The sequence below is a fragment of the Andrographis paniculata genome, unplaced genomic scaffold (assembly GCF_009805555.1).
Source record: "Andrographis paniculata isolate CXL003 unplaced genomic scaffold, ASM980555v1 Contig52END, whole genome shotgun sequence".
NCBI classification, from domain to species: domain Eukaryota; kingdom Viridiplantae; phylum Streptophyta; class Magnoliopsida; order Lamiales; family Acanthaceae; genus Andrographis; species Andrographis paniculata.
Window position 1 is genome coordinate 1370165 of NW_026137587.1, and position 24751 is coordinate 1394915.

The following is a 24751-nucleotide window of genomic DNA, read 5'->3' on the forward strand; positions in this document are numbered from 1 at the left end:
AATAAATAAATAAATAATCAGATAAATTAATTTGTTGCAACTGAATGCAACGTGCAGACGTGAGAATATTTTTTGCTCTCCACGTGATTAAATACAAAATAATTTAAAAAATATAAATATATATTATATTTTTCATCCCTCGATGAATACGAGAAATCAATTCTCAAAAACTCTCTTGAAAAATCTTTTTTTCAAATTCTTCAGGAAAATTCCCTGCAAATTTTCTTTTCAAAATGTCTAGTTCGGTTTGCGGAATCTGTTAGTCCATTAACAATTCGTTCTTTCCTGGGAAGCGATCGGTGGAGGGCCGAATTCATTTCAAGGAGATCGTGTGCCACACGAGACTCGGATTTGATTTCGTATCCTATCTTATTTGTGTTTTTGGATTTCGCTAAATATATTTTCCAACAAATATGATGGGTAAGACATTTCAAAAATATTAGATTCATAAATTTAGAATACATATTAATTTAAAAATAAACGGTACACATCCAAATAATAATTTGATACCAACCTAGCAAGGAGGCGGCCCAAGGACGATGATCTTCGGCCCAGAGTCATCTACGGCCCAATATCCGATTATAGCTAGCCCAGATCGACGAGCACGCTTGGTGACTTGCCCGGGCCATTGCGCATGAGACCCAGTAGAAGTGCGAGCAGCCCAATGGAAGTTGTTAAGGCTCAGACCCGGTTGAGAAGTAGTGGGGAAGGTGGTTGGAGCTGTTGAGAAATTTAGGGATAAAGATTTATCCAAAAAGATTCAAAATAAATAAACAATATTCTAGGCAAATCAGCATCAAATCAGATTCTACACGACCTTCAATCATCTCCTTCATAATTAATTTTCTCTATATTACTTTTTTATAATATTTTTCATTCAAGAACAACCCTTTTATTTTTTACAGCTTTCTTTTATAAAATTCCACTTCTTTTTTTTATTATTAATTTTCAGCCTTTTCCTTGCATTGTTAGATTTATTTTTGTTTTCCCGTCACATTAATTTTTTTTATCATCACAAGATAGATCCGATCATTTCTTAAATGAGGCTAGGGAACTCTCCTGTTAGAATTAATGGAATAATATGATTTCTCAAACATACAATTAGGGTTACATCGTCATATATATACAATTGATATGGGCCGGGCTATTTACATAAATATATATATCAACATCCCCCCTTAAACTCAAGGTGGGAGTGTGAAAACAAGCTTGAGTTTGCTGAAAAACGACTAAAAGCGGCCGGGTAAATGAGGCTTGGTGGACAAGGAGACGTTGCCGTTATCAACGTGATGATGTACAAGGTGATAGTCGATCTCAATGTGTTTCGTATGCTCGTGAAAAACATCATTCGTCGAAATCTTCATGGCACTCTAACTATTATAATGAATAGTAGTAGCAGAGGGCTTAGACACACCGAGATCAACCAGTAACCATCGAAGCCATAGAAGCTCGGCAGTGGTATCGGCAAGAGCTCTATACTTGGACTCTGCACCGGACCGGGAGACAACCATTTGTTTCTTGTTGCACCAAGAAATAAGCGAATCACCAAGGAAGAAACAAAAATCAGTAGTCGAGCGACGATCGGTGGGATCCCCGCCCAATCAACATCAGAGTACTCAGTCAAAACCAAGAATGAGCGAGTTGAATAATGGAGGCCATGGATAAGAGTGCCTTTGATGTACCGAAAAATCCGTAAACAACAGAATAATGAGTCATCCGAGGAGCGGACATAAACTGACTGACGATATGAATAGCATAGGAAATATCAGGTCGAGTAATAGTCAGATATATCAGGCTTCCTACCAGCTGATGATATAAGGTAGGATCGTCAAGATAGGCACCATCCATCAGAGTAAGACGACAATCAGACTCAAGAAGCGTAGGCGCGGTCTTGGAGTCAGTGAGACCTGCTGTAGACAGAAGGTCGGAAGCATACTTGGTTTGAGAGAGATAGTACCCGTCGGAAGTGTCAGAGATCTCAAGACTGAAAAAGTACCGAAGAGGCCTCATGCTCTTCATTTTAAAGTGATTGTGTAGATGATCCTGTAGCTCAGAGATATCGGACTGATCATCTCCCGTGATGATCATGTCGTCCGCATAGAGTAACATAAGAGTAACACCAATGGACCCACGACGAATGAATAAAACAGAGTCATGATAGCTTGAAGTAAATCAAAGCTGGAGTAGAGTAGAGTTAAATTTTAAAATTCAAGCTCAGGGTGCTTTCTTCAAACCGTATAGAGCATGACGAAGTTTACATACCTTGTAGATCGTGGGAAAACTAGGAGGACACATATAGATGTCCTCGGATAGATCACCACGCAGGAATGCATTCTTGACATCAAACTGATGTAGGGGATACTGACGAGCGGCAGCGATAGCTATATGACAACGGACGGAGGTGAGATGAGCAATAGAGCAAAGATCTCCTCATAGTCGATATCGTACTCCTGGGTGTAGCCTTTAGCTATCAAACGAGCCTTGTAGCACTCGATGTATCTATAAGAGTGTGTTTTGATCCCAAATACCCACTTACAACGGATAGGTTTCTTGCATGGAGGAAGATCAACCATATCTCACGTATGGATTTTCTCCAAAGCCTGTAACTCCTCAGACATAGCCTGCCACCACAATAGGTCCGCATACGCCTTACGAAAGGACCTGGGCTCATGGTGGGACAAGGTGATAGAGAAGCAATGATAATCAAGTAAGTGAGTAGGGAGATGACTTACCCAATTGGAATGGTGAGGGCCAGGATCAGGGTCCAATGTCAAAGTAGTGTCAGGCTCTGGTAGTGGTGAGGGATCAGAGTTAGGAGTAGTAGCAGGATTGGGGGTCAGCATCGGTTCAGGAGGCGCAACCGGAACAACGTCAGGCGCAGGGTACAGAGCCGCGTCATCGGAAGGAAATAGAGGTGGAGAGGACAAGGTAAAAAATGGAGATGAACGATCAAAGGGAACTCGAAAGTGTGACAAAGTAGAGAACTTAGTATTCTCCAAGAATATGACATGATGGGAAATACGAACCTATTGGAAATAGGATCCTACCAACGATAATCCTTATGCTCTACCCCATATTCCAGGAAGCAACACAGATGCGCACAAGGTTCTTACTTAGTACGCTAATGAGGAAGGAGGAGAATGAGACTGAAACAACCAAAAGAGTGGAGAAGACTATAATCAGGAGCTCGATTAAATATCCTTTTTCAAATGGACTAACACTACCCATGACATAGGAATTAAGATGATTTATAGTGTAGACAAAAGTATGTGTGGCTTCCCCCAAAAAATGATCCGGACAAGAGGCAGATAAGAGAATAGTGTGGAATGTATCGAGTATATAACGGTGTTTACGTTCGGCACGAACATTTTGTGGACAGGTGTACGGGCAGGAACGCTGGACAATAGTACCCTGATCAAATAGGAAACGAAGGAATAAAGAATCTGTATACTCAAGTGCATTATCTGTGCGGAGAGTTTTTATGGTGGAGGGAAATTGGGTATGTATCATTTTAGCAAAGTCCATATAAATAGAGGAGAGTTCAGAACGCTGTCGCATGAAGTAAATCCATATAAAACGAGAATAGTCATCGATAAAAAGCAAAAATTAACGAGAACCATTCATAGAGACAGTAGGTGAAGGTCCTCAAATATCATAGTGAACTAATGAAAACGGTGTATCCGCAACAGAAGTACTATGAGGGAATGACAAAGCAGGTTTTTTCCCCAACGACCAATCCACATAATTAAAAGACTCAAAACTGACATAACCCAAAAGACCCTGACTAATCAAAGACCTGAGTTTATTGGAGGATGCATGACTGAGACGTTGATTCCATTGAAGGAAGAATGGTGTAGTGGTGGTGGTAGCAGAAATAGAGGGACGAGGGAGCTAAAGTGACTCAAGCTCAAACAAGCGGCCCATCTTCCGGCCCTTCTTGAGGGTCCTCCTGATTTGCACATCCTGAACCTGCACACCAGAAGAAGAGAAAATCACTTTGAGACCTTGATCAACTAATTGACCAACTGAGATCATATTCAAGGTTAATTGGGGAATACAATAAGTGTCAGGGAGGGATAAGGACGAGGGGGATACATGTCCAGTATGGGTGATGCTCATATGGGTAGCATTTGCGGTAGGAATAGGGGGTAGAGATGATGTGGTGGATATGGAGGTTATAAGACGTATATCAGAGGTCATATGATTACTACATGCAGAATCAAAATACCAAGGAAAGTTACCTGTTGTGCTAGACATGACAATATTGGAAGATAGAACTTGTTTAAGAAGAGCCTCCAAATCCTGAATTGTAGGAGGCGTAGGCAGAGACGTGGCAGAGGCTGTGAAAAATGAGGTACTAGACTAAGGAGGTCCACGAACATGCCGAGGCTTGAAATTACTTGGGCCAGAGCGAGACGACCTAGTAAGGAAATAATGTATAGTATGGCCTAAAACATAACAGTAACGACACTCCACCTTGGGGCAGTGACCGAAGTCGTTATCAGAGGACTGATATCATTTGCAGCGGAGTTGACGAATCTGAGTAGGAATTTGGGCGGTGACAGCAAGAGCATAATCAAGCGGAGGAGCCATGACTGGGTGAACACGAGTTTCTTCAAAAAGAATCTCCTGAATGGCCGCATCCAATGTAGGAAGCGGGTGCCGATGTAATAAGGAGGCACAAAATGCCTCATACTCTGGACGCAAAGCTATCAAAACCTGAATAAGGCGGAGATGATCAGGACTGATCTCGGCCTGATCCAACCGATGCCAAATGGGTTGCACTTGCACAAAAATTCGTTGACAAATTGTCCTGGTTCATGTTTTAAATCATGGAGTGTACCAATAGCTGATAATAGTGCGCCAATCCAATAGCACGGAAGCTGACTGCTAAGAAATTCCACGCTGCCTTAGCAATTTCAAATTGGGCAAGTTGCACATGTATCTCCGGAGTGGAAATATTGCGCAACCAGGTAAGAATCTGATGGTTCTTACTGTCCCAATCCTCCAATATTTCAATATATGATTCAACAACTTTAAGGGTAATCGTAAGTTCTCCTATAGAAACCGGAGCAACATGAGCAACTATATCCTATAACAATCCGCCATAACTTCCTCCTTAGAAAAAAACTTTTCATTGATTGTGCTCATAAATTATAATTATCCCCAGATAAATTTTTCCTCCCGTCACACGCTGCTGTTCGCCGTGAGTTTTCGGTAGAGTTGGCAAAAATTGACCCGATATGACAACCTGACACGAAATAATTGGGTTTTGGTCAAAGATTTCAACCCTATTATGTATACGGGTTGACACGAACCCGACACGATAGTAAACAGGTCGGGTTAGGGTTGAGGCTCTCAACTCGAACCCGACACGACAACCCGATTATAATATATTAATATTGATTAATATATTCATTATATATGTAAAATAATCATAATTTAATAATTTCCTCATAAATTAATTTAAACTAAGTTCAATTTTAAATAATTGAACCTAATTTACGCTCAAATCAAATAAAAACTAACATAGCACGACAACCCAACAAAAAATTATTTAATTTAAATCAAGAAATTCGACTTAATTATGTATACGAGTCAACACGAGTCAACTCGAACCCGACACGATAATAAATGGGTCGAGTTAGGGTTGAGTAATTTAACATGTTTAAAGTATTCAACCCGACACGAACCCGACACGAATCGACCCATTGCCAGCTCTAATTTTCAGGTGCCGACCGGTCACGCAGTGGCACTCCTGGTGGATCAAAGATCACCGGAAGGTTGAGCAAGTGAACGGGCAGTGTGTTTTGGTTATACGGGGAGAAATTGGGGCTCTGATACCATATTGGAATCAACGAAATAATATGATTTCTCAAAAATACAATTAGGTTACAACGTCATATATATATATATATACAATTGATATGGGCCGGGTCATTTACATAAATATATATATATACACGATATACATCAATACCTTCGAACAAATAGATTTCGACAGACTTTTCCGATTAAACCGTCGGAGCTGAGCTTTTTACGACAATATAAACAAAAGTGAAGTGAAATAAAAATAGAAATTAGAAGTATAAGTCAATTTATTTTATTTTTTTTAAAAAAATATCATAATATAATAAAAGTGAAAATATTTTTAAACACTTAAAATTACCAAAGATATATTGTTAATATGCATATATTTTTTACTCAATTTTTATAAATTATAATTAAAATTATGTCAAAAAACTTTAAATTATAGTATAAATAAATATGTACTTTTTAAATTTGGTATATTATACAAATTAAAAATAAAAAAGAAAATAACATTTATCTTTAAATTAGTTTTACTTTACAATTTATTGTAAAAATTTAAATTATCAAATATATATCTTAAATTTTAATTTAAATATAATAAATAAACTAATTATTTTAAAATATGTTATTATTATTATATTATTATTATTATTACTACTACTTATCTCATCGTGTTTGTAAAAAAATACATTTTGAACTTCAAAATTATTTATATTTTTGGATAAAATTCAATACAACTAAATAATTGTAACATACGTATCAGTTTCGTCTTATAAATGTGGATGCTTTAGTATAAAGCCACGTATCATTTACATTGATTAATTTTCAACCGCAGAATGTATTAATATTTGCCTATAAATATGTCCCACGAATGGAATGAAATGATACACTACAGTTTAATATAATTATCTTCTCACATCCTCCCTCCCTACTCCTTCCATATTCATGTCATATATATATGCTATAAATATAATATACATTATATATATACATTCATATATATACCGTATACATATAATATATGTTATACACAATATATATAATATAATACAAAATATAAAATAGTGGTTAGCGGTAGAAATAATTAGTATTTCTATTGGCTATCTCTATAATAATATTACAACACGTTATCAACACGATTATATATTTTAATTTCCGCAATGTAATATTTTATATTTAATCTGTTTATTATATCTAACATTGCCAAAACTATATAGTCTGGGCTCGCGATACTAAAATCCATCTTGCATCTATGGGCTTGAAAAATACCATTGTCCGGGATAAATTTCCCGAGTGTGCAAAGGCCATGATCTTTTTGTGCCATCACATCGATGAGGCACTGAAAACAGTATGTCACACTGGAATCCTCACTTGAATTGTGCGAGAGATTGAAAGAAAGATACGATCACTTGAGACTGACATTGTTGCCAAGGACACGAAGCGAATGGCAAAGCCTACGGCTTAAGGACTTTAAAACAGTCCAAGAATACAATTATGCTATGTTTAAAATAACATCACAGCTGCACCACTGTGGCAAAAATATATCTGAATCTGATATGATGGAGAAAACTTTCTCCACTTTTCATGTCTCTAACATTGTTTTGCAGCAGCAGTATCGTGAAAGAGGCTTCCAGAAATATTATGAGTTGATCACCTGTCTTTTGCTGGCCGAACAAAATAACGAGTTGCTGTTGAAAAATCACGATAGGCCCCGATATGTGCCAAATCGGCGTTATAATGAAAGAAGGCTGTACGGACCTCAACATAGGTTCAATACTGGAAGAAACATAAACAATCACGAGGAGTGCACCCTGTGTGGAATCAAAGGCCATTGGGCCCATGTTTGTCGCACAGCCAGTCACTTGGCTGAACTATATCGGGCCTCAAAAGAAAGACAGAGAAGAATTGTTCCTGAAACAAATCACGCTGCCCACGATGACACAATTGACGATGTGATAAATGAAAATATCACACACCTGGATGCCGATGATCTGCTTGACACAAATGATGATGTTAAATGATAAAATGTTGTTGTATCTCTTTTGTTATTTTGATGTTTTATGCCCCCTTTTTGTATTACCCCTATAATGTAAGTTTATTTTGATTATATTACTAATGCATGTCTTTTATTATTTTTACCTTCTTGCAAAGATATGGATGCCAAATATTTTGGAGCCGATGTCAACATCTGTCTTATCGACAGTGCTACGACTCACAACATTCTGAAAAACAAAATGTTATTTCTCCCACCTGAATATGGGAAAGACCACTATTGTTACTATCAGTGGTGCATTGAAAATGATTGAAGGCTCAGGAAAAGCCATTGTATTTCTCCATAAAGGGACAAAAATGACAATTGAAAATGCCCTATTCTCGAGCAAAGCTCGAAGGAATTTACTGAGCTTCAGTGATATTCGGAAAAATGGATATCACATTGAAACATTGAATGAGGCAAAAAATTACTATCTCTTGATAACTCAGATTGTGAATGGCAAAAGAATTGTAAAAGAAAAACTGTCATCATTTTCTTCCGTCTTATATTATTCAAACGTCAGTGTCGTTGAAATATATCACCTAGTAGACCAAATGGCTGCTAGCGAATTTAAAACTTGGCACGATCGACTTGGACATCCTGGCAATGTAATGCTGAGACGAATTGTTAAAAATTCAAATGGCCACTCATTGAAAAAGAAATATATTTTGAGTCTGAATGAGTTTTCTTGTGCTGTTTGTTCCCAAGGGAAGTTAATAATCAGGCCATCTCCAACAAAGTTTGGATTTGAATCCCCAACTTGTCTAGAAAGAATTCATGGTGATATTTGTAGACCAATAGATCCACTATGTAGACCCTTTAAGTACTTTATCGTATGAATCAACGCGTCAACTCGATGGTCACACGTATGTTTGTTATCTACTTGAAATCTGGCTTTTGCTAGACTACTTGCACAAATAATTAAATTGTGAGCACAATTTCCAGATTACCCGATAAAGAAACTACATTTAGATAATGCTGGAGAGTATTCATCACATACATTTGATGATTATTGCATGTCAATTGGGATTACTGTGGAACATCCTATTCCCCATGGATATACGCAAAATGGCTTGGCTGAATCTCTAATCAAAAGATTGCAATTAATTGTTAGACTATTGTTTATGATGTCCAAACTTTCTGTATCATGTTGGGGACATGCTATATTGCATGCAGTAGCCCTCGTGAAAATAAGGCCGACAAGTTATCACTGTTATTCCCCAACTCAATTGGTATCTGGAAAAGTACCAAATATATCTCACTTGTGAATTTTTGGGTGTGCTGTTTATGTGCCCATTGCACCACCTCAACGCACAAAAATGAGACCTCAAAGAAGGTTGGATATAAATGTCGGGTATGAATCACCCTCGATTGCAAAATATCTTGAACCAACAAAGGGTGATTTATTTACTGCAAGGTTTGCAAACTGTCATTTTGATGAATCTCATTTTCCGACATTAGGGGGAGACAATAATCAACTGAGAAAAGAAATTTCGTGGAAAATACCACTTGAATTTGATCATTGTACGAAACATAGTGAACTTGAAGTTCAAAGAATTGTGCATTTGCAGAAAATTGCAAATCAATTGTCTGATGCTTTTAATGATGCTATCAGAGTTACAAAATCATATATTGCAGCAGCAAATGCACCAGCTAAAATAAATATCCTAGAAGAGAAAGTGCCGAGTGCTAATGAGCATACTGCCCGCGTAAAACGTGGCAAACCGTTGAGTTCCAAGGATAAGAATCCGCGAAAGAGAAAAATTGTAAAAACTGGTGAAGATATCAATAATGATCAGATAACTGAAAAGGTCAGTACAACCCCTGAAGAGGTTAATACTAAAAATTCTGGTGAAATTGATGATGAAGTTATTGAAACTTCTGTTAACTATACCACCAATGGAAAATATTGGAACAAAAAGAAAACAAATGTTGATAAGGTATTTGCATATTATGTAGCACTCGATATAATGAAGGATGACGAGGATTATGAACCTAAATCAGTTGATGAATATCGGCAAAGAGATGATTGGGCAAAATGGAAAGACGCAATTCAGTCTGAATTGGACTCATTGAGAAAACGACAAGTATTCGGCCCTATAGTTCAAACACCTGTAAATGTAAAACCTGTTGGCTATAGGTGGGTGTTTGTGAAATAAAGAAATGAAAAAAATGATATCACAAGATATAAAACAAGGCTTGTAGCTAGGGTTTTTCCCATACACCAAACATTGATTTAGAATAAACATATTCGCCGGTCATGGATGGAATAACATTCAGGTATCTGGTGAGCCTGGAAGTACAAAATGGATGTGGTTACTGCCTATCTTTATGGCTCCTTAGACAATGACGTCTACATGAAAATCCCAGAAGGGATTAACATACCTGAATCATTCAAATCAAAGCCAAAAGAATCATATTCCATCAAATTGCAAATATCTTTATATAGGCTCAAGCAATCAGTCTATGGTACAATTGTCTCAGCAAAAGCTTAACAAAAGAAGATTACATAGATGACCCTATCTATCCATGTGTTTTCATAAAGAAAAACGGGTCTGAATTTGTGATTATCGCTGTATATGTCGATGATCTCAATTTGATTGGAACTCCTGATGAAATCCAAAAAGCTGTAAATATCTGAAAAAGGAGTTTGGGATCAAAGATTATGGAAAAACTAAATTTTGCCTCAGTCTACAAATTAAGCATTTGGAAAGTGGAAGATTTATCTACCAATCAAATTATACCAAAAGGGTACTGAAACAGTTCCTGATGGATAAATCACATTCGCTAAGTAACCCAAAGATCGTCAGAGCATTCGATCCAACAAATGATCCATTTAGACCAAAAGAGGAAAATGAAGAAACACTTGACCCAGAAGTGCCATATATGAGTGCTATAGACGCATTGATGTATCTTGCTAACAGCACCCGACCCGAAATATCATTTGCTGTAAATTTATTGGCAAAATTTAGCTCATCACCTACTCGACGACATTGGAATGAGATTAAACACATTTTTCGCTATCTCCAAGGAACAATTGATCTCGGGTTATTTTACTTGAAAGATTCTCGACATGAATTGATTGGTTTTGCCGATGCAGGATATTTATCTGATCCTCATAAAGTCAAGTCTCAAACTGGCTATATATTCACTTGTGATAAAACTGTGATCTCTTGGAGATCAATGAAACAAACTTTAACTGCCACTTCTTCAAATCATGCTGCAATATTGGCAATACATGAAGCTAGTCGAGAATGTGTTTGGTTGAGGTCAATGACTCAACATATTCTGAGAAATTGCAGGTTAATCTCTGCCGATAAAATTCCCCCAATTACAATGTATGAAGATAATGCAGCTTGTATAGCCCAATTGAAAGGGGATTATGATTATATCAAAAGAGATAGAACGAAATATATTTCACCAAAATTCTTTTTCACTCATGATCTACAACAAAATGGTGAAATCAATGTGCAACAAATTCGATCAAATAATAATTTGGCGGATATATTAACCAAGGCATTGCCAACAGTAACATTTGAAAAACTGGTGAAGAAAATTGGGATGCGTCGGTTAAGGGATCTCAAATAATGCTCATACTAAGGAGAGCAAATTGATACAAGAATGTTGTACTCTTTTTCCTTCACTAGAATTTTTTGTCCCATGGGTTTTTTTTTTCCTAGTAAGGTTTTAACGAGACACATTCTTTGTATAAAACATCCAATGAGGAGAGTTACATACGTATTAGTTTCGTCTCATAAATGTGGATGTTTTAGTATAAAGCCACGTATCACTTACGTTGATTAATTTTCAACCGCATAATGTATTAATATTTTCCTATAAATATGTCTCATGAATGGAATAAAATGATACACTACAATTTAATATAATTATCTTCTCACATCCTCCCTTCCTACTGCTTCCATATTCATGTCATACATAAATGCTATAAATATAATATACATTATATATATACATTCATATATATATGTACACACAGTATACATATAATATATACTCCCTCTATCCTATAAATATAGTCTTAATTCGGTTGGGTAAGAGATTTAAGAAATAGTGATATTATATTGGTAGTTGGTAAAAAATATGAATAAAAGACTTTTTTGACCTTTTGAGTGTATTAGTGTAAAAAGTAGTGGCAATTGTGTAATAAGAAAAAAGGTAGGGATAGTTTTATGGTAATATGGTTGTTTATGGAAATAAGACTATCGTATTGGGACAGACAAAAATGATAAACAAGACTATTATATTAGGACGGAGGGAGTATTTACACAATATATAATATAATACAAAATATAAAATAGTGGTCAGCGGTAAAAATAATTAATATTTCTATTGAATATCCCTATAGTAATATTAAAACAATAATTATTTATTTATTTTTTTGTTTGGTATTATGATTTTTTCTTTTTTGAAGTAAAAGCCAAAAAGACTTTTTCAAAAGTCAGTCCAACAACAAGGTCTTTTTCCGTTTGTTAATATTTTACGCATTATGTTAGTCTACATACACTTCCTATAAAGTCTAATACACATGTAATTAAAAAAAATAAAAAATAAATAAATAAATAAATAAATAAAGAAAGAGGGAAAAAAGAGAATATTTGTATTAAGAATCGGAAATTTCAAAAATAGAAAATTGTTGCTTTAAATTTTACACTTTGAAAATTCCTTAGTGCCCTATTTTGAATTTTATGTGTTCTTTCATAAATTCAAAAAAATATATTTTTCAAAAAAAATTAATATATTACAAACCCTCATTGTTTTTATAATATTTACACAATTATTTGAAGTATACTTTTTTAAACAATTCTACTAAACAAACACATCCGAAAAGCAATTATAGATCCCTATATTAATACTCACGCCGTCCCACATAATTTGTCTTTATCTTTTATTTTCGTCCGTCCCACATAATTTGTTTTTGATTTTTTTGGAAAATTAATTATACACTTTAATCATATTTTAAAATTTTAAATTTAAATTTTTTTAATCTTAATTAAACTATTTAGTTATCTTAATCTTAATCTATAATTATTTTTACTAATATATTTCTTAATTGCTGATTAATTATACTTTAGCTAAATTCCCTAGTTGTGTGTAGTTGTGTGTAGTTGTCTTGATTTAAATTAATTTATATTGTGAAAGCTAGTTGTGTGTAGTTGAGTCAAAGAGTAACTTCCAGCATATGTCTCTGTGCGTGTATTTCCATGGCTGTTTACCTCAAACATATAGGTTCAAAGTATGTAATAACAAACAAACTAATTAGGTTGTCTTTCTTTTTTCTGTTTTTTCACATGTTTAAAAAAAAAAAAACACTAATATATTATAAATATTCGTTATTTTTATATTAGTTATATAATTCTTTATACTTCAAAAAAAAAAATATATCTTTAAATTATTTCACAAAATAAACACACGTTCTTTTGGGATTTGACTGTTAATTATAATAGTTATAATATTATTTTATTATTTTTTATATAAGTTGTGGTGTTAATATTTTAAAATAAAAATTAATATATATGGTAAAAAAATTTAAAATAAGTGTTTAAATATTTTAAATATTATATTTCAACAATATATATTACTGTGTAAAAAAATAAAATTTTAGATAATACAAATAAATAAGAAAATACATATATTTATCTATAATTAATATAAGCTAATTTTATTAAAATAATAATAAAAGTTTTATTATATATTCTATTTATTTATTGAAAAAAGAATTTTGAATGAATCCGGTAACAAATTTAATTAAATTAATTTATATTTATTAACAAACCTCCCTTGCCCCCTCTTGGCGGACTACATGTTGTTTGCAACAATTTTTTTTTTTTATCTTTTTTATTATTATTTAAATTCAATATTTATAAAAATATTCTCACGTTCGTGCAGATAACTTTACAAAGCAATTATTTGATCATTATAATAATTATTCTTTCATAAAATATATACAATATCTCTTACAAAGCAATTATTTGATAATTATAATAATTATTGTTTTATAAAATATATACAATATGCATGTCATTTTGTAGAGAATAATATTTTATATAGTATAAGTAAATAAAAAAATAAAAATATATATGCAAATATTATATAAATATTTATCCTAAAATCATACTATTATTAATCTTAAAAATTTAAATTTAATAACATTTATATTATTATATTTATTGACTATAAAATCAAAACATAACAAAACTTTTCAAACTCAAATCAAACTTACACACAAAAGAAATATATAAATTCAAACACATCTTCAAATTCAAATAAAAGAAAAATCCAAACTTAAATTCTCTCAAACCGCCTTAAAGAAACACATCCATCGTTTTTAGAAAATATATACTCCATACCTTACCCATTTTTATTTAAAATATTGTATAAAAAATATTTTTATATAATATTATGCTATATTCTAATAAAAATATTGTATAAAAAATATTTTATACTTCTTTACTTCGTATCAAATATACTTATTCATTGTCCCGTAAAAAATGTCTCAGCCGTATAAGAATGTATTTGTAACTGTGAGTATTAATTTTGTTAGGAAAATATATCGTAAAATTTTGGATAAAAGAACAAAGCCATAATTACATATATAAGGTTGCAATTTTCTATTATGGTATTACATATTTCCTCCATCATCCAACAGTGTGTTCATTTAACTGGACACGAATTTTAAGAAAAATAGTTCAAAATAAAATTTTTTACTTTTTTTGGTAAAAAAAAAGTAGTTTTTTGTTACTAAAATGTAAAATAGGAATAAATTTGGATGACAACTAAAAAAAGCTGTGAGAATAGATTTAGATGATCGACGGAGTATAATTTTTTTATATATATATATATATATAGTGGTATTATTATTATTTTTGTTATTGTTATTATTATTTTATGAAAAGTGATATTGATATAATTGAAAATGGGATTATAACTATTTTGTTTGACTTTTACGTACCATTAATAATCATATATTTTTCTTCATACCTAATGAGTTGCAATCAATTCATAACTACACGCATTGATCGTGTGTTTATGTTGTGTTTTGGTTTTAAAAAGTATTTTATACGTGAGTTATGGAGAATTGTATAGATAATATAAAAATAATAAGGATATATAATATACTACTTTTTTAAAAAAAAATGTGTGAAAATTTTTTGGGTAAAAAAACAAAAGGGTGTGTTTGTTTGGGGGATTTAATTAGATTTTACTATTCATCCAATTTTTTTCCCCTAAAAACATCAAATCAAATACCTATTTTTCATTTTTTATATTATACTAAAAATTAATTTTACATTCAAAACATCACATCAACACCTATTTATATCACATCATACAACTATTCAAATTCAAAATTTTTACTATTCAAATCCCAACTCAAAATCCAAACTCCCAAACAAACACACCCATAGGGTGTATGTTTGTATTTTGACTTTATAAAATTTATTTAGAGATGAAAACTAGTATGACTTTTGTGTCGGACCGGTGTCAATGAAGCTTTCAAGATTGAAATTTAATACTCGGGGTGAGTTACGAGTTTAAAAATTTTAATTCGGCCGAGTCCCGGGCAAATTATGAATTTAATAAAAAAGCTCGTCTTGAATCTTGTTAAATTAATAATTTAAAAATTAATATTATATACTTATATAATTATTCATATGACTTGAATTTATAATTTTATACATTTCTTATTTTTAGTATTATTTTTTTTTTAATTTTTTACAATTTCTAATGTTTTTATTTTCTAATTTACTATTTTTTCACTATTCAATACATTAGTATTACCTCGATTGAAAATATGTTATCAATATTGTAATTGAGATATTTAAAAATCTAAATATATTTTGCAAGAGACTAGAAAGTGTAGACAAGCAAAATCAACTACTTGCTTGAACGACCTCCTGCAGTTGCGGATCGGAATTCCCACGTACGAACGAAAATAGGCTTATCTTGACATGCGTCATCTGACTCAATGCATTAATATTTTTTAGAGAAGATGATGAAACACTTTTTGAATTAGAAAGTCTCTAATAGGGTGCATGAGTGTTCCCAATTCATTTCTTATTTTCACCACGTAAAAAAAAAAAAAAAAAGAAAAAAAAAGTCAATTGATCGTTATAGAGACGATCCTGAATTTCCAGGATTTACCATTCTAGAATTACCATATAGAAAACACATTTAATTCTAGATTTCCTTAAAGTCGGCTCCCGAAAAGGAATATGTATATTATTGATATGAGTAGTCTATTCAATCTATTTAGTTTCTATTCAGTGTCGGGGGATCACATCCTCCCCGACTTATCTCTATTAACACCAGGAGTAACACATCCTCCACGACTTAAGAATACAATGTCCACATTGCAACTTAAGGATCTATCAACTGCTAAACCCCTAAACAGTACGGGAAACAACTATAGGATGTCGTAAGTTGACTTTGATACCAACTGTAACACCTCAGCTCGCAAGCCACATTGGTTGGGTGTGTTGGGATTATACTGGCCCCGCGTCAATACAAATCTTTCCCGTGTGCTTTTTGTTCTCACTCATACACACCCTGGAAGACTTCCTAGGGGTCACCTATCCTGTAATTATCCTGGAGCAAACATGTTTAACTCTACAATTTCTTCAAGTGGACCACCGAAAAGAAATGTACACAATGTTGATATGAGTACTCTAGTCAATTTATTTAATCTTTATTCAACACCAGAGGTATCAGATCATCCCCGTTTCATCTCTTTCAACTCCGAGGGTATCACAAAGTTTTTATTGAACATCTAGAACACTGTCAAATTTTTGGCTTCGTTGTCGCATATTGGTGTCTGAATTTTTATGTTAAGTTTAATTTTATCTTTGATTCCCAATTTTTCTCATACGAGCAAGCTGAAATTTGATCCTGAGATTAGGAAGATTGCGAGGTGATTGCAGAAAGAGACAAACAAGCAAAATCAGTGGCTGATCCGCCTAAACCACCTATTGTAGTTGCAGATCGGAGTGCCCCAGGGTTGATTTAAGTGGCACAATAGCAAACAAAAATTCAACATGGTCAACGTGAACCGCACATTAAGGGAGTTTTCTTCTTTTGACCAACATTAACAACATCTAGGCGTTAATTTGTTAATTTTTTTTTGAGGAGATGAAGAAACATTTTTTGAATTAAAAAGTCTCATAGGGTGTGCACGACTGTCTCTCCTTCATTTCTTGTTTTCACTGTATAAAAAAAGTCAATTGATTCCTATAGAGACGATCCTGCTTGATATACTAAGATTGTCGATTAGAAAGAATTTTTATTGCAAATCTAGAACATTGTTAAATTTGTGTCACCGTTCCCGGGAAGGGATGTATGATTTTTTTTATTAGGTCCAATTTTATCTTAAAATTCCCCATTTTTCTCGTGTGGGAAAGCAGATATTCAATCGTGAGATTGAGAATACTATGAGACGATTGCGGAAGAGACTAAAAAGTGCAAATAACAAAATTAGTTGCTGATCTACCTAAACCACATTCTTCAATTGCAGATTTAAGTACTCCCAACGTTGATCTAAGTAGAACAATTGGAAGCACATTAAAGGAGTTGGCTTCTCTTGACTTGCATCAACAACCTCTATGCATTAATTTTTCTTGAGGAGATAATGCACGTTTTGAATTAAAATCTAGATTCATACATCTTTACCTTCATTTTATAGTTTATTAGGTGAAGAGACGCATAAGTACCTACTGGAGTTCGATATGATCTGCTCAAGTATGAAACCACCGAAAACAACAGAGGATTAAGTCAAGTTTCAAGCTTTTTCTTTTTCACTAAGATATTAAGCAAAATATTGATTGTACTCACTACCCGCTAGAATTATCACGACATGGATCGAGATGAAAACAAAAATTCTTGGAAAAATACTTGTTTACTTCTTGCACTGCAAATTTGAGGAAGGAAATTTGTGGAATCAAGAAGTAGGGAGAACCATTGTAGGTGTCCACACCATCAATTTCTCGATCAAGTCCTTATTCGATATTTTTATGAAGGGTTGAACTAAATAGATATGAGCGTCATTAATGCAACAATCGAAGGAACTTTGGTGAATTAGACTCCACAAGGAACGAGAAAGTTGATCAAAAGGATAACTGAAAATGTCCAATAATTTGGTACTCGAGTGACAACACAATTTTGATATATATATTCAAATACAGGGAATTTTAGTCAAAAATTTAGATGTAATGGATTATTGTGAGCGATCAGATATAGCAAAAGTTTGTGGTTGTAGACTTTGAATCGTTTATCATAATTATTTATCCTCCTTATCTGGTGAGTTTCCAAGTTGAACACAGAGATTTTAAGTCGCGAAATCGAATCAAGTTTTAATCGAGTGAAAGCAGCAAAAAAGTAGTAAGAAGACCCACTCGGAAGCGAGCCTGAATCTAAAACTACATAAAGCTAGAAAACAAAGAAAAACGGCAAAGGTGAGCGATGGTACGCGGAACGGTGGTGAGCGGGACTGGTGCCAACGATGGGTGAGCGAGAGGAACATGAGCGAATGGGCACAATATATTTATATAGATTGAGCGGTAGAGGGTAATGAAGAGGTGTTGTGTCTGAACTGTGCGTTACTCAATGACTAGATTTTCCTGGATAAATGAGCGAGTGATGCTGGTGTTTAATCAAAACATATATGTATAATACGAAAGCGGTAAAAGAGAGAGTAATGTAATTATATAAACCAGATTTTAGAGAACTTTGATTGCTGGTACTTGACCTTAATGGAGTTACAACAAGACTTCAATGACGCCCAGAATCAGAACATTGTAAGAACGAAACCCTACTGGCACTAGGAATTTCTGTGACCTAATAGAGCACCGCCTATGCCCCATTAATTATCCTAATTTCTGTCTCATTAGTGGCTTTACCCTTTTGTTACCTCTTTTTAATCAAAATTGAATTTAGACCATTAATTAAGTAGGTCGACAAGGCTCCCGCATACTTTACTACCTCGAACTACCCTGAATTTATTTGTGACAAAGAGACAAGGCTTGGATAATCAATTTTTCTGCTTTCTTTCTCAGCGACTTTGAGTTATTTACAAATAAAGTTTATATAAATGCGAGAATATGAAAGATGTGATGAAGAAGAACATATGATATTCATTACTTACTACCAAAGTAGTAAAGTGCTAGTTCTACAAAAGATGTAACTAAAGCGGTAAACTAAAACTAAGTAGTAAAGTGTGGCCAAGGGAGAAGAGAGATCTCAACTCCCCTTGTCATTCCTACTGAGAACTCCTTTACAGGGTTGGATCTCTCTAGAGGCAGAAAGACAACTAAGAATGCGTGTACAAAAAGTGCTTGTATACTCTTCTCGAAGTATCTTTACAAATGGGTATCTGGCCCTATTTAGGTAATTGGAGTAGCAGTTGCAAGCAGTTAAGAAGTGGTTCCAACCGCTGGACAGTTAGGTAGTTGGTGGCAGTTATACCGTTTGAGCAGTTGCTGCCCGTAACTCCCAGGGTGCTCGCTTCACTTGTTTCGACTTGTAAGGGTACAGATCTTCCTCGCTCACCCAGATGGTTGGAGGGCATCAGTGCAGCTGAGCGGAATCGTCAATGCTGGATGGTAGTGGAATGGTTGTACCGCTGCAGGTTGAACACTTAGGTGTTATTTGCAATCAGTTGTCGTCGCTTCGCTGCGGTGGGTGTCTGGGTCACTGGCATGAGCGATAATGTCTTCGTTGGTGGATCGGATGTTGGTTGTCGCTTGCTTTTCATGCCTTAGCTTTTTTGGACCCGAATCACTGCTTAAAAGGGCAAAAATTGTTAATAATCTCAACAAACCAACTCTGGATCATGCCAAGCGAGATAGATCAATAAAGTATGCCATAAATCAGATATTGTGATAGCTTTTATACAAAAATTCAAGTAATACACAGTTTTGTTAAGCAAAGAATATACTCATATTTGGAGTCATCATCGAGCTACAATACTTGTGAGTGGAGTCGAAGAAGCAAATAGTCAAGAATAAGGTTGTCCAACAATAGTTTTCCGAGTTGACATTGATTGTCCGATATTCGGTTTTGTGGAAAACGTTCATGCATGTGGAATTTGTTCGAGCCTTGAACACCCCACTGATACTTGTCCTGCACTTTGGCCTAAAGATATGATGGAGGTTAACACAACAAGTTACTTGGTGCCATGTCAAAATCACAATCTATACTCGAAGACATACAATCTTGATTGGTGTGATCATCCTAATATTAGCTACAAAAATAAGTAGCCTTATGTGGCAGTAGCACTAACATTCCGAGCACCTTCGCCTTAGAAACATAGAGCCCCACCGCCACCATGCAATCAAGGTATTTCATTATAAGATATAGTGAAAAATACGGAATTTGACGCTCTATAATTTCAGCAGGTTATCCAAAAATTCTAATGTTAGTAGCAAACTAAAAAAAACATTTAGAGCTTGAAAAATAAAATCTCTCAATTGTCGAATAAAGTTCGTAAGTTGAGGACGAAAGAGAAAGAAAAGTGGTCAGCACAATCCAAGACTAATTCAAATTATGTAAGTGCCATGGAGCTGAGGAGTGGAAAAAATAATGAAAGATAAAGAACATGTTATCTCGAACAAGAAAAATCAAGAAGAGTAGAAAATGAAAGACAAAAAAAGACATCGGTTGAAACAAATAAGGTAAAAAAAAAATAAAGAGTTTGATTTCTCATGATTTAAAATTCTTCATTTTCCTCACAAGTTGCAGAAGCCAAAGATACAAGAGAAAGAAAAAAAAAATCATGAAAATTTTCAAGTAGATTTAACATCCCACTGTTGGGAGCAATCAAGAAAGTGCCACAATATGCCAAAATTTTAAAAGATTTGTTCATCAATCGGAGAAGATTGAGAGGAGATAAACTTATTGTGGGTGGAAAAATTAATTTGGAAATTGCACAAAAAAAAATCCCGCCAAAGTGTGGTGAACCAGGTATGTTCTCAATCCTGTGTAAGATAGAAAAATCTGAAGTGAGAAAAGTAAAGTTAAACCTAGCCACTAGAATAAATTTTATGCCGAAAGAATGTAAATCTGTGAAATTAGGGCCATTAATGGAGACGAGAATAATAGTTCAGTTAGCTGATAGAACCAATCATTTGGATGGATTATTAAAGGATTTCCTTGCTCAAGTTAACGAATTAATATTTATGGCCTACTTTTATGTGTTACGTATGCATGACGCGAAAAACATTAACCATTCCCCTTGTTTGTTGTGCCAACCTTTTCTGAGCACCATTCAAACAAAAATAGATGTGAAACAAGGCACATTGATAATAGAATTTGATGACAGTAAAATCCATTCAATATATTGAATAATGTGCTTGTTGGTTCTAACACTATTTGTGTAATTAGTGTTCTTGAGTCTTCAATACAAGATCTTTTTAACCTAAATTGTAAAACTCATGACATAAGATCAAAGCCACAGAATTTATTGGATCATAACCATTTGAGGGTTGATAAAAAATTTCTTGAAATATTTTCTATTAATAATCATCGACTCAAGCAAGATAGAAATAAAAAAAATAAAAAAATACACCAAATTGAGTTGCCAAATACAATATTTGGAGATGTCACCAAACGACTAACAAACATTACATCTAGACAAAAATATAAAATAAAGACGTTAATAGGGAGGTAACTTAATATTTATACTTTGCTTATTTTTATTTGCATAATTTTCTTTAAATTTTTGTTGATCTAGTGAAGTTTTTCTTCTGAAGGTATCCCTGTCAAAATCACTATGATTGAGTCAGCATGGGCCACATTCTTAAACATAAGTTGAAAATTTTGAGTTTTGGGGACCGAAGCTATATCGAACCTTGGTTGTGCTCATGACTAAGTGATCATTCACATTATTCCAGGTGGATTAAGTTCTAGAATAAAATTCATTTATGAGTCATGCCCATGACTAAGTGCAACCTTACATTCTGTTTGAAAAATAATAAGAATTCGTGATGCCTTCGACTCTATTGGATTAAGCATGCTTTTAGTGTCGTCTCCAGATCTGTCCACTTGATCGTCCCTAGGGAAGTCCTATTCCAATTCTTTTTTGTTATTTTGTTTGTTTCACATTAAGGATAATATGTTAATTAAGTATGGGGAGAACTACTAGCGCAATTTTTTTTTTTTTTTTGACTTTTTGATGCACCTACAGTTGGATCATTTTGTTGGTATGATATATGTGATTTTGTTTTGAGTGGATGTCTAAGATGATCAATGACGAAACTAGACTAGGAAGATGTGAAGATTGACTTAACTTTTACGTCCTATGTGAAAATTTGAGCCTAATGATTTTAATCACAATGCTTATTTTTGTGTCATTCAGTGATGCATCTTAAACCCATATACAAAGTCTTGACGTATTTAAGAAGATATGAACGCTAGATAAACTCTTTTGGCCTATATTTCCTATGTATCATGAATAAATTTTTTGTCCATTGGTACCATTATAACCTATGTTTCTTTTGATGTCATTAGTCTCATTAAGCCAAAGGCCTCTTTTTTTGTTCGAAACTCAACATTTGCATACCTTATAGCAATAGGAGATTATGTTTGGAACATTGCATACTACTACTTGTTTGGAGATTGAAGGAGTGCAAAAATAATCTTGAACATAAAAAAATAAGAAAAGAAGTTTGCCTTCAAAAAATTCAGAAAAAAAAAATCAACAAAATCAAAGCAAAAAAATGAGAGAAAGATTTAATAATAATAATAATAATAATAATAATAATAATAATAATAATAATAATAATTCAAAAGAGTGAGAAATAGAGACCGAAGTTAGTTGATGGATGAAAAGAAAGTTGTAGTATTTGTGCATGAAATGATCACAATGTCTTGTATGCATTGCTTCTTGCATTATTTTCCTTTTAGTCATTTTAAACGGAAAAAACAAAAAACAAAAAAAATCATTTTTCCTATTCTAAACTCTAGCCCTATTACAATTAATAGAGACCTTTTAATTATTTGTGTTATGTTTCATTTTAGCAGGGGAGGTATGATGTAAGAACAAGTAGTGAAGCTTTTATTTTTATGCAATTTGAGTGATATAGCATAATTACTTATTGAAAGACGAGTGCATACACTATACATTCCTTAAATTTGGAGAGGATCGCTATTCCCAATAGATTTTTATTTTGGTGAAGTTGTTGTTAAGAATGTTTATGTAATAATAGAATTTCTTAAGTGCGGGGAATTTGATAGGTTATAATTTGCATGCACTTTTACTACTTATATATTGATACTTTGAATGAATTTATATCAATTATCTGTTATTTTGGGTAAAATTCAAGGCGAATATGCAACGAAAGACCTAAGCAAAAATAGAGGAAAAAGTGTTGCTCAGTCATGCCCAAAGGTAAAGAAAGCCAAACTGTTTGGAATTGCAATTTGAACTTTAGAAATTTCAATTGGATTACTCATCCAATTTGAAAAGAACTATTTTATTCTCAGAACATCTTAAATCAAGTCCACTAGATCCTAGAAGCCCTAATTATGTGGAGGAATTATCCAATGCAACCAAACTCTATTCTTTATGAAGAAAGACAAAAACAAAAAAAAAACAAAAAAAAACAAAAAAGTGGGCTAGGCCAAGAAGGAGAAAGATTTGATGTCCGAAATAAAAAAAAAAAAAGAAAAAAAGGGTTTGGCGAGAGAAGAATTTCATGGTGGGTGGATTGGCGAGAAAAAATCTTGAAGGCAACATTATGAGATCAGATTCTTGAAGGAAAATTAAGTGCCGACATCGTCTGACAGGAAAAAAATTCACTGTAGATGTAGTTCTATCTTTCTTCGTTGTTCTTTTCATTTTCTTTAGAATTAACTAAATTTTCTATCTAGTCTAATGATCGATTGATGATTTGAACACCTTGGTTTTGTGAGTTTGACTCTTTAATTGCTAATCTCTTTTACATTTGTTGGTATTCGTAAAATTTTGTGTAGTGTGTTTTGATTTATTTTCTTGATTGGCAAGATAATTATGTTAAGTTAATAACTCATAATCAATTGAATGATTAAACCTGTAATTGTATGATTATTCGATCTAATAACAATAAGATCTTACAAGCTATTTTAAAAATTTACAATATGATTTCGATAATCCTACATAGGATTTAGAAAATCATAATTGGACTTTTCTAGGGTTTAATGCAATTGAGAAATCCAAAAATTGTGGATGTACCCAATTTTTTTACTACAATTAGAAATTATTTAATGATCATACATTAAATAACGATTCATTAAAAAAAATTGGGAGTTTGGTGCATGTCAAATTCTATAATTAACTTATCAAATGATTTAATAGGAAAAAATATGCAATAATTAGGCTATGCATTTTTATTACTCTTATTTGACATTTTTTAATTCATTATTTTTTCATAGTTCGCATTACTTTTGATTTTAGTTTAGGATTAGATTTAAAATTCAAAAAAATCCCCCCTTCATTTTTTGTTTTCACCGCGTAGAAAAAAAATAAGTCAATTGATCTCTGTGGAGACGATCTACTTGCTATACTCACTACAAAAAAAAATGACCATTTATAGCGGAATCTTATCCGCTACAATTTTTTGGTTACAAAAGTTATTTTTTGTTTCAAATATTTCCGTAACAAATTGTCTTTTTTGGTTTAGTCAACCTTTTTCTTTTGTTGCGATATTTTTTTCGTTACAACTACAATAATTTTAATTTAAATTTAAAATTAAATCTAAAATAATCTAAAATAATATATCATATATACATATATAATACTTATATATATTAATATATACAGATTAATTTTTTTTAAAAAAAATATTTATTTAAAATTAAAACTATTTATACAATTATATACATATATAATATTTTTAACTTCTAAATCTATCCCTAAATCTAATT

The 24751-nt window shown here is 33.1% G+C and overlaps 1 protein-coding gene across 1 annotated transcript; it reads right to left on the reverse strand.

Annotated features, from left to right (window-relative positions):
* Positions 1-514: 514 nt before the first annotated feature.
* LOC127254114 (uncharacterized mitochondrial protein AtMg00810-like) lies at positions 515-2109 on the reverse strand. Its single transcript, XM_051279015.1, has 3 exons — positions 1672-2109; positions 1415-1517; positions 515-720 (listed from the first exon to the last, which is right to left on the reverse strand). Exons 1-3 carry the CDS (start codon positions 2107-2109, stop codon positions 515-517), a joined length of 747 nt encoding a protein of 248 aa, XP_051134972.1.
* Positions 2110-24751: the final 22642 nt, after the last annotated feature.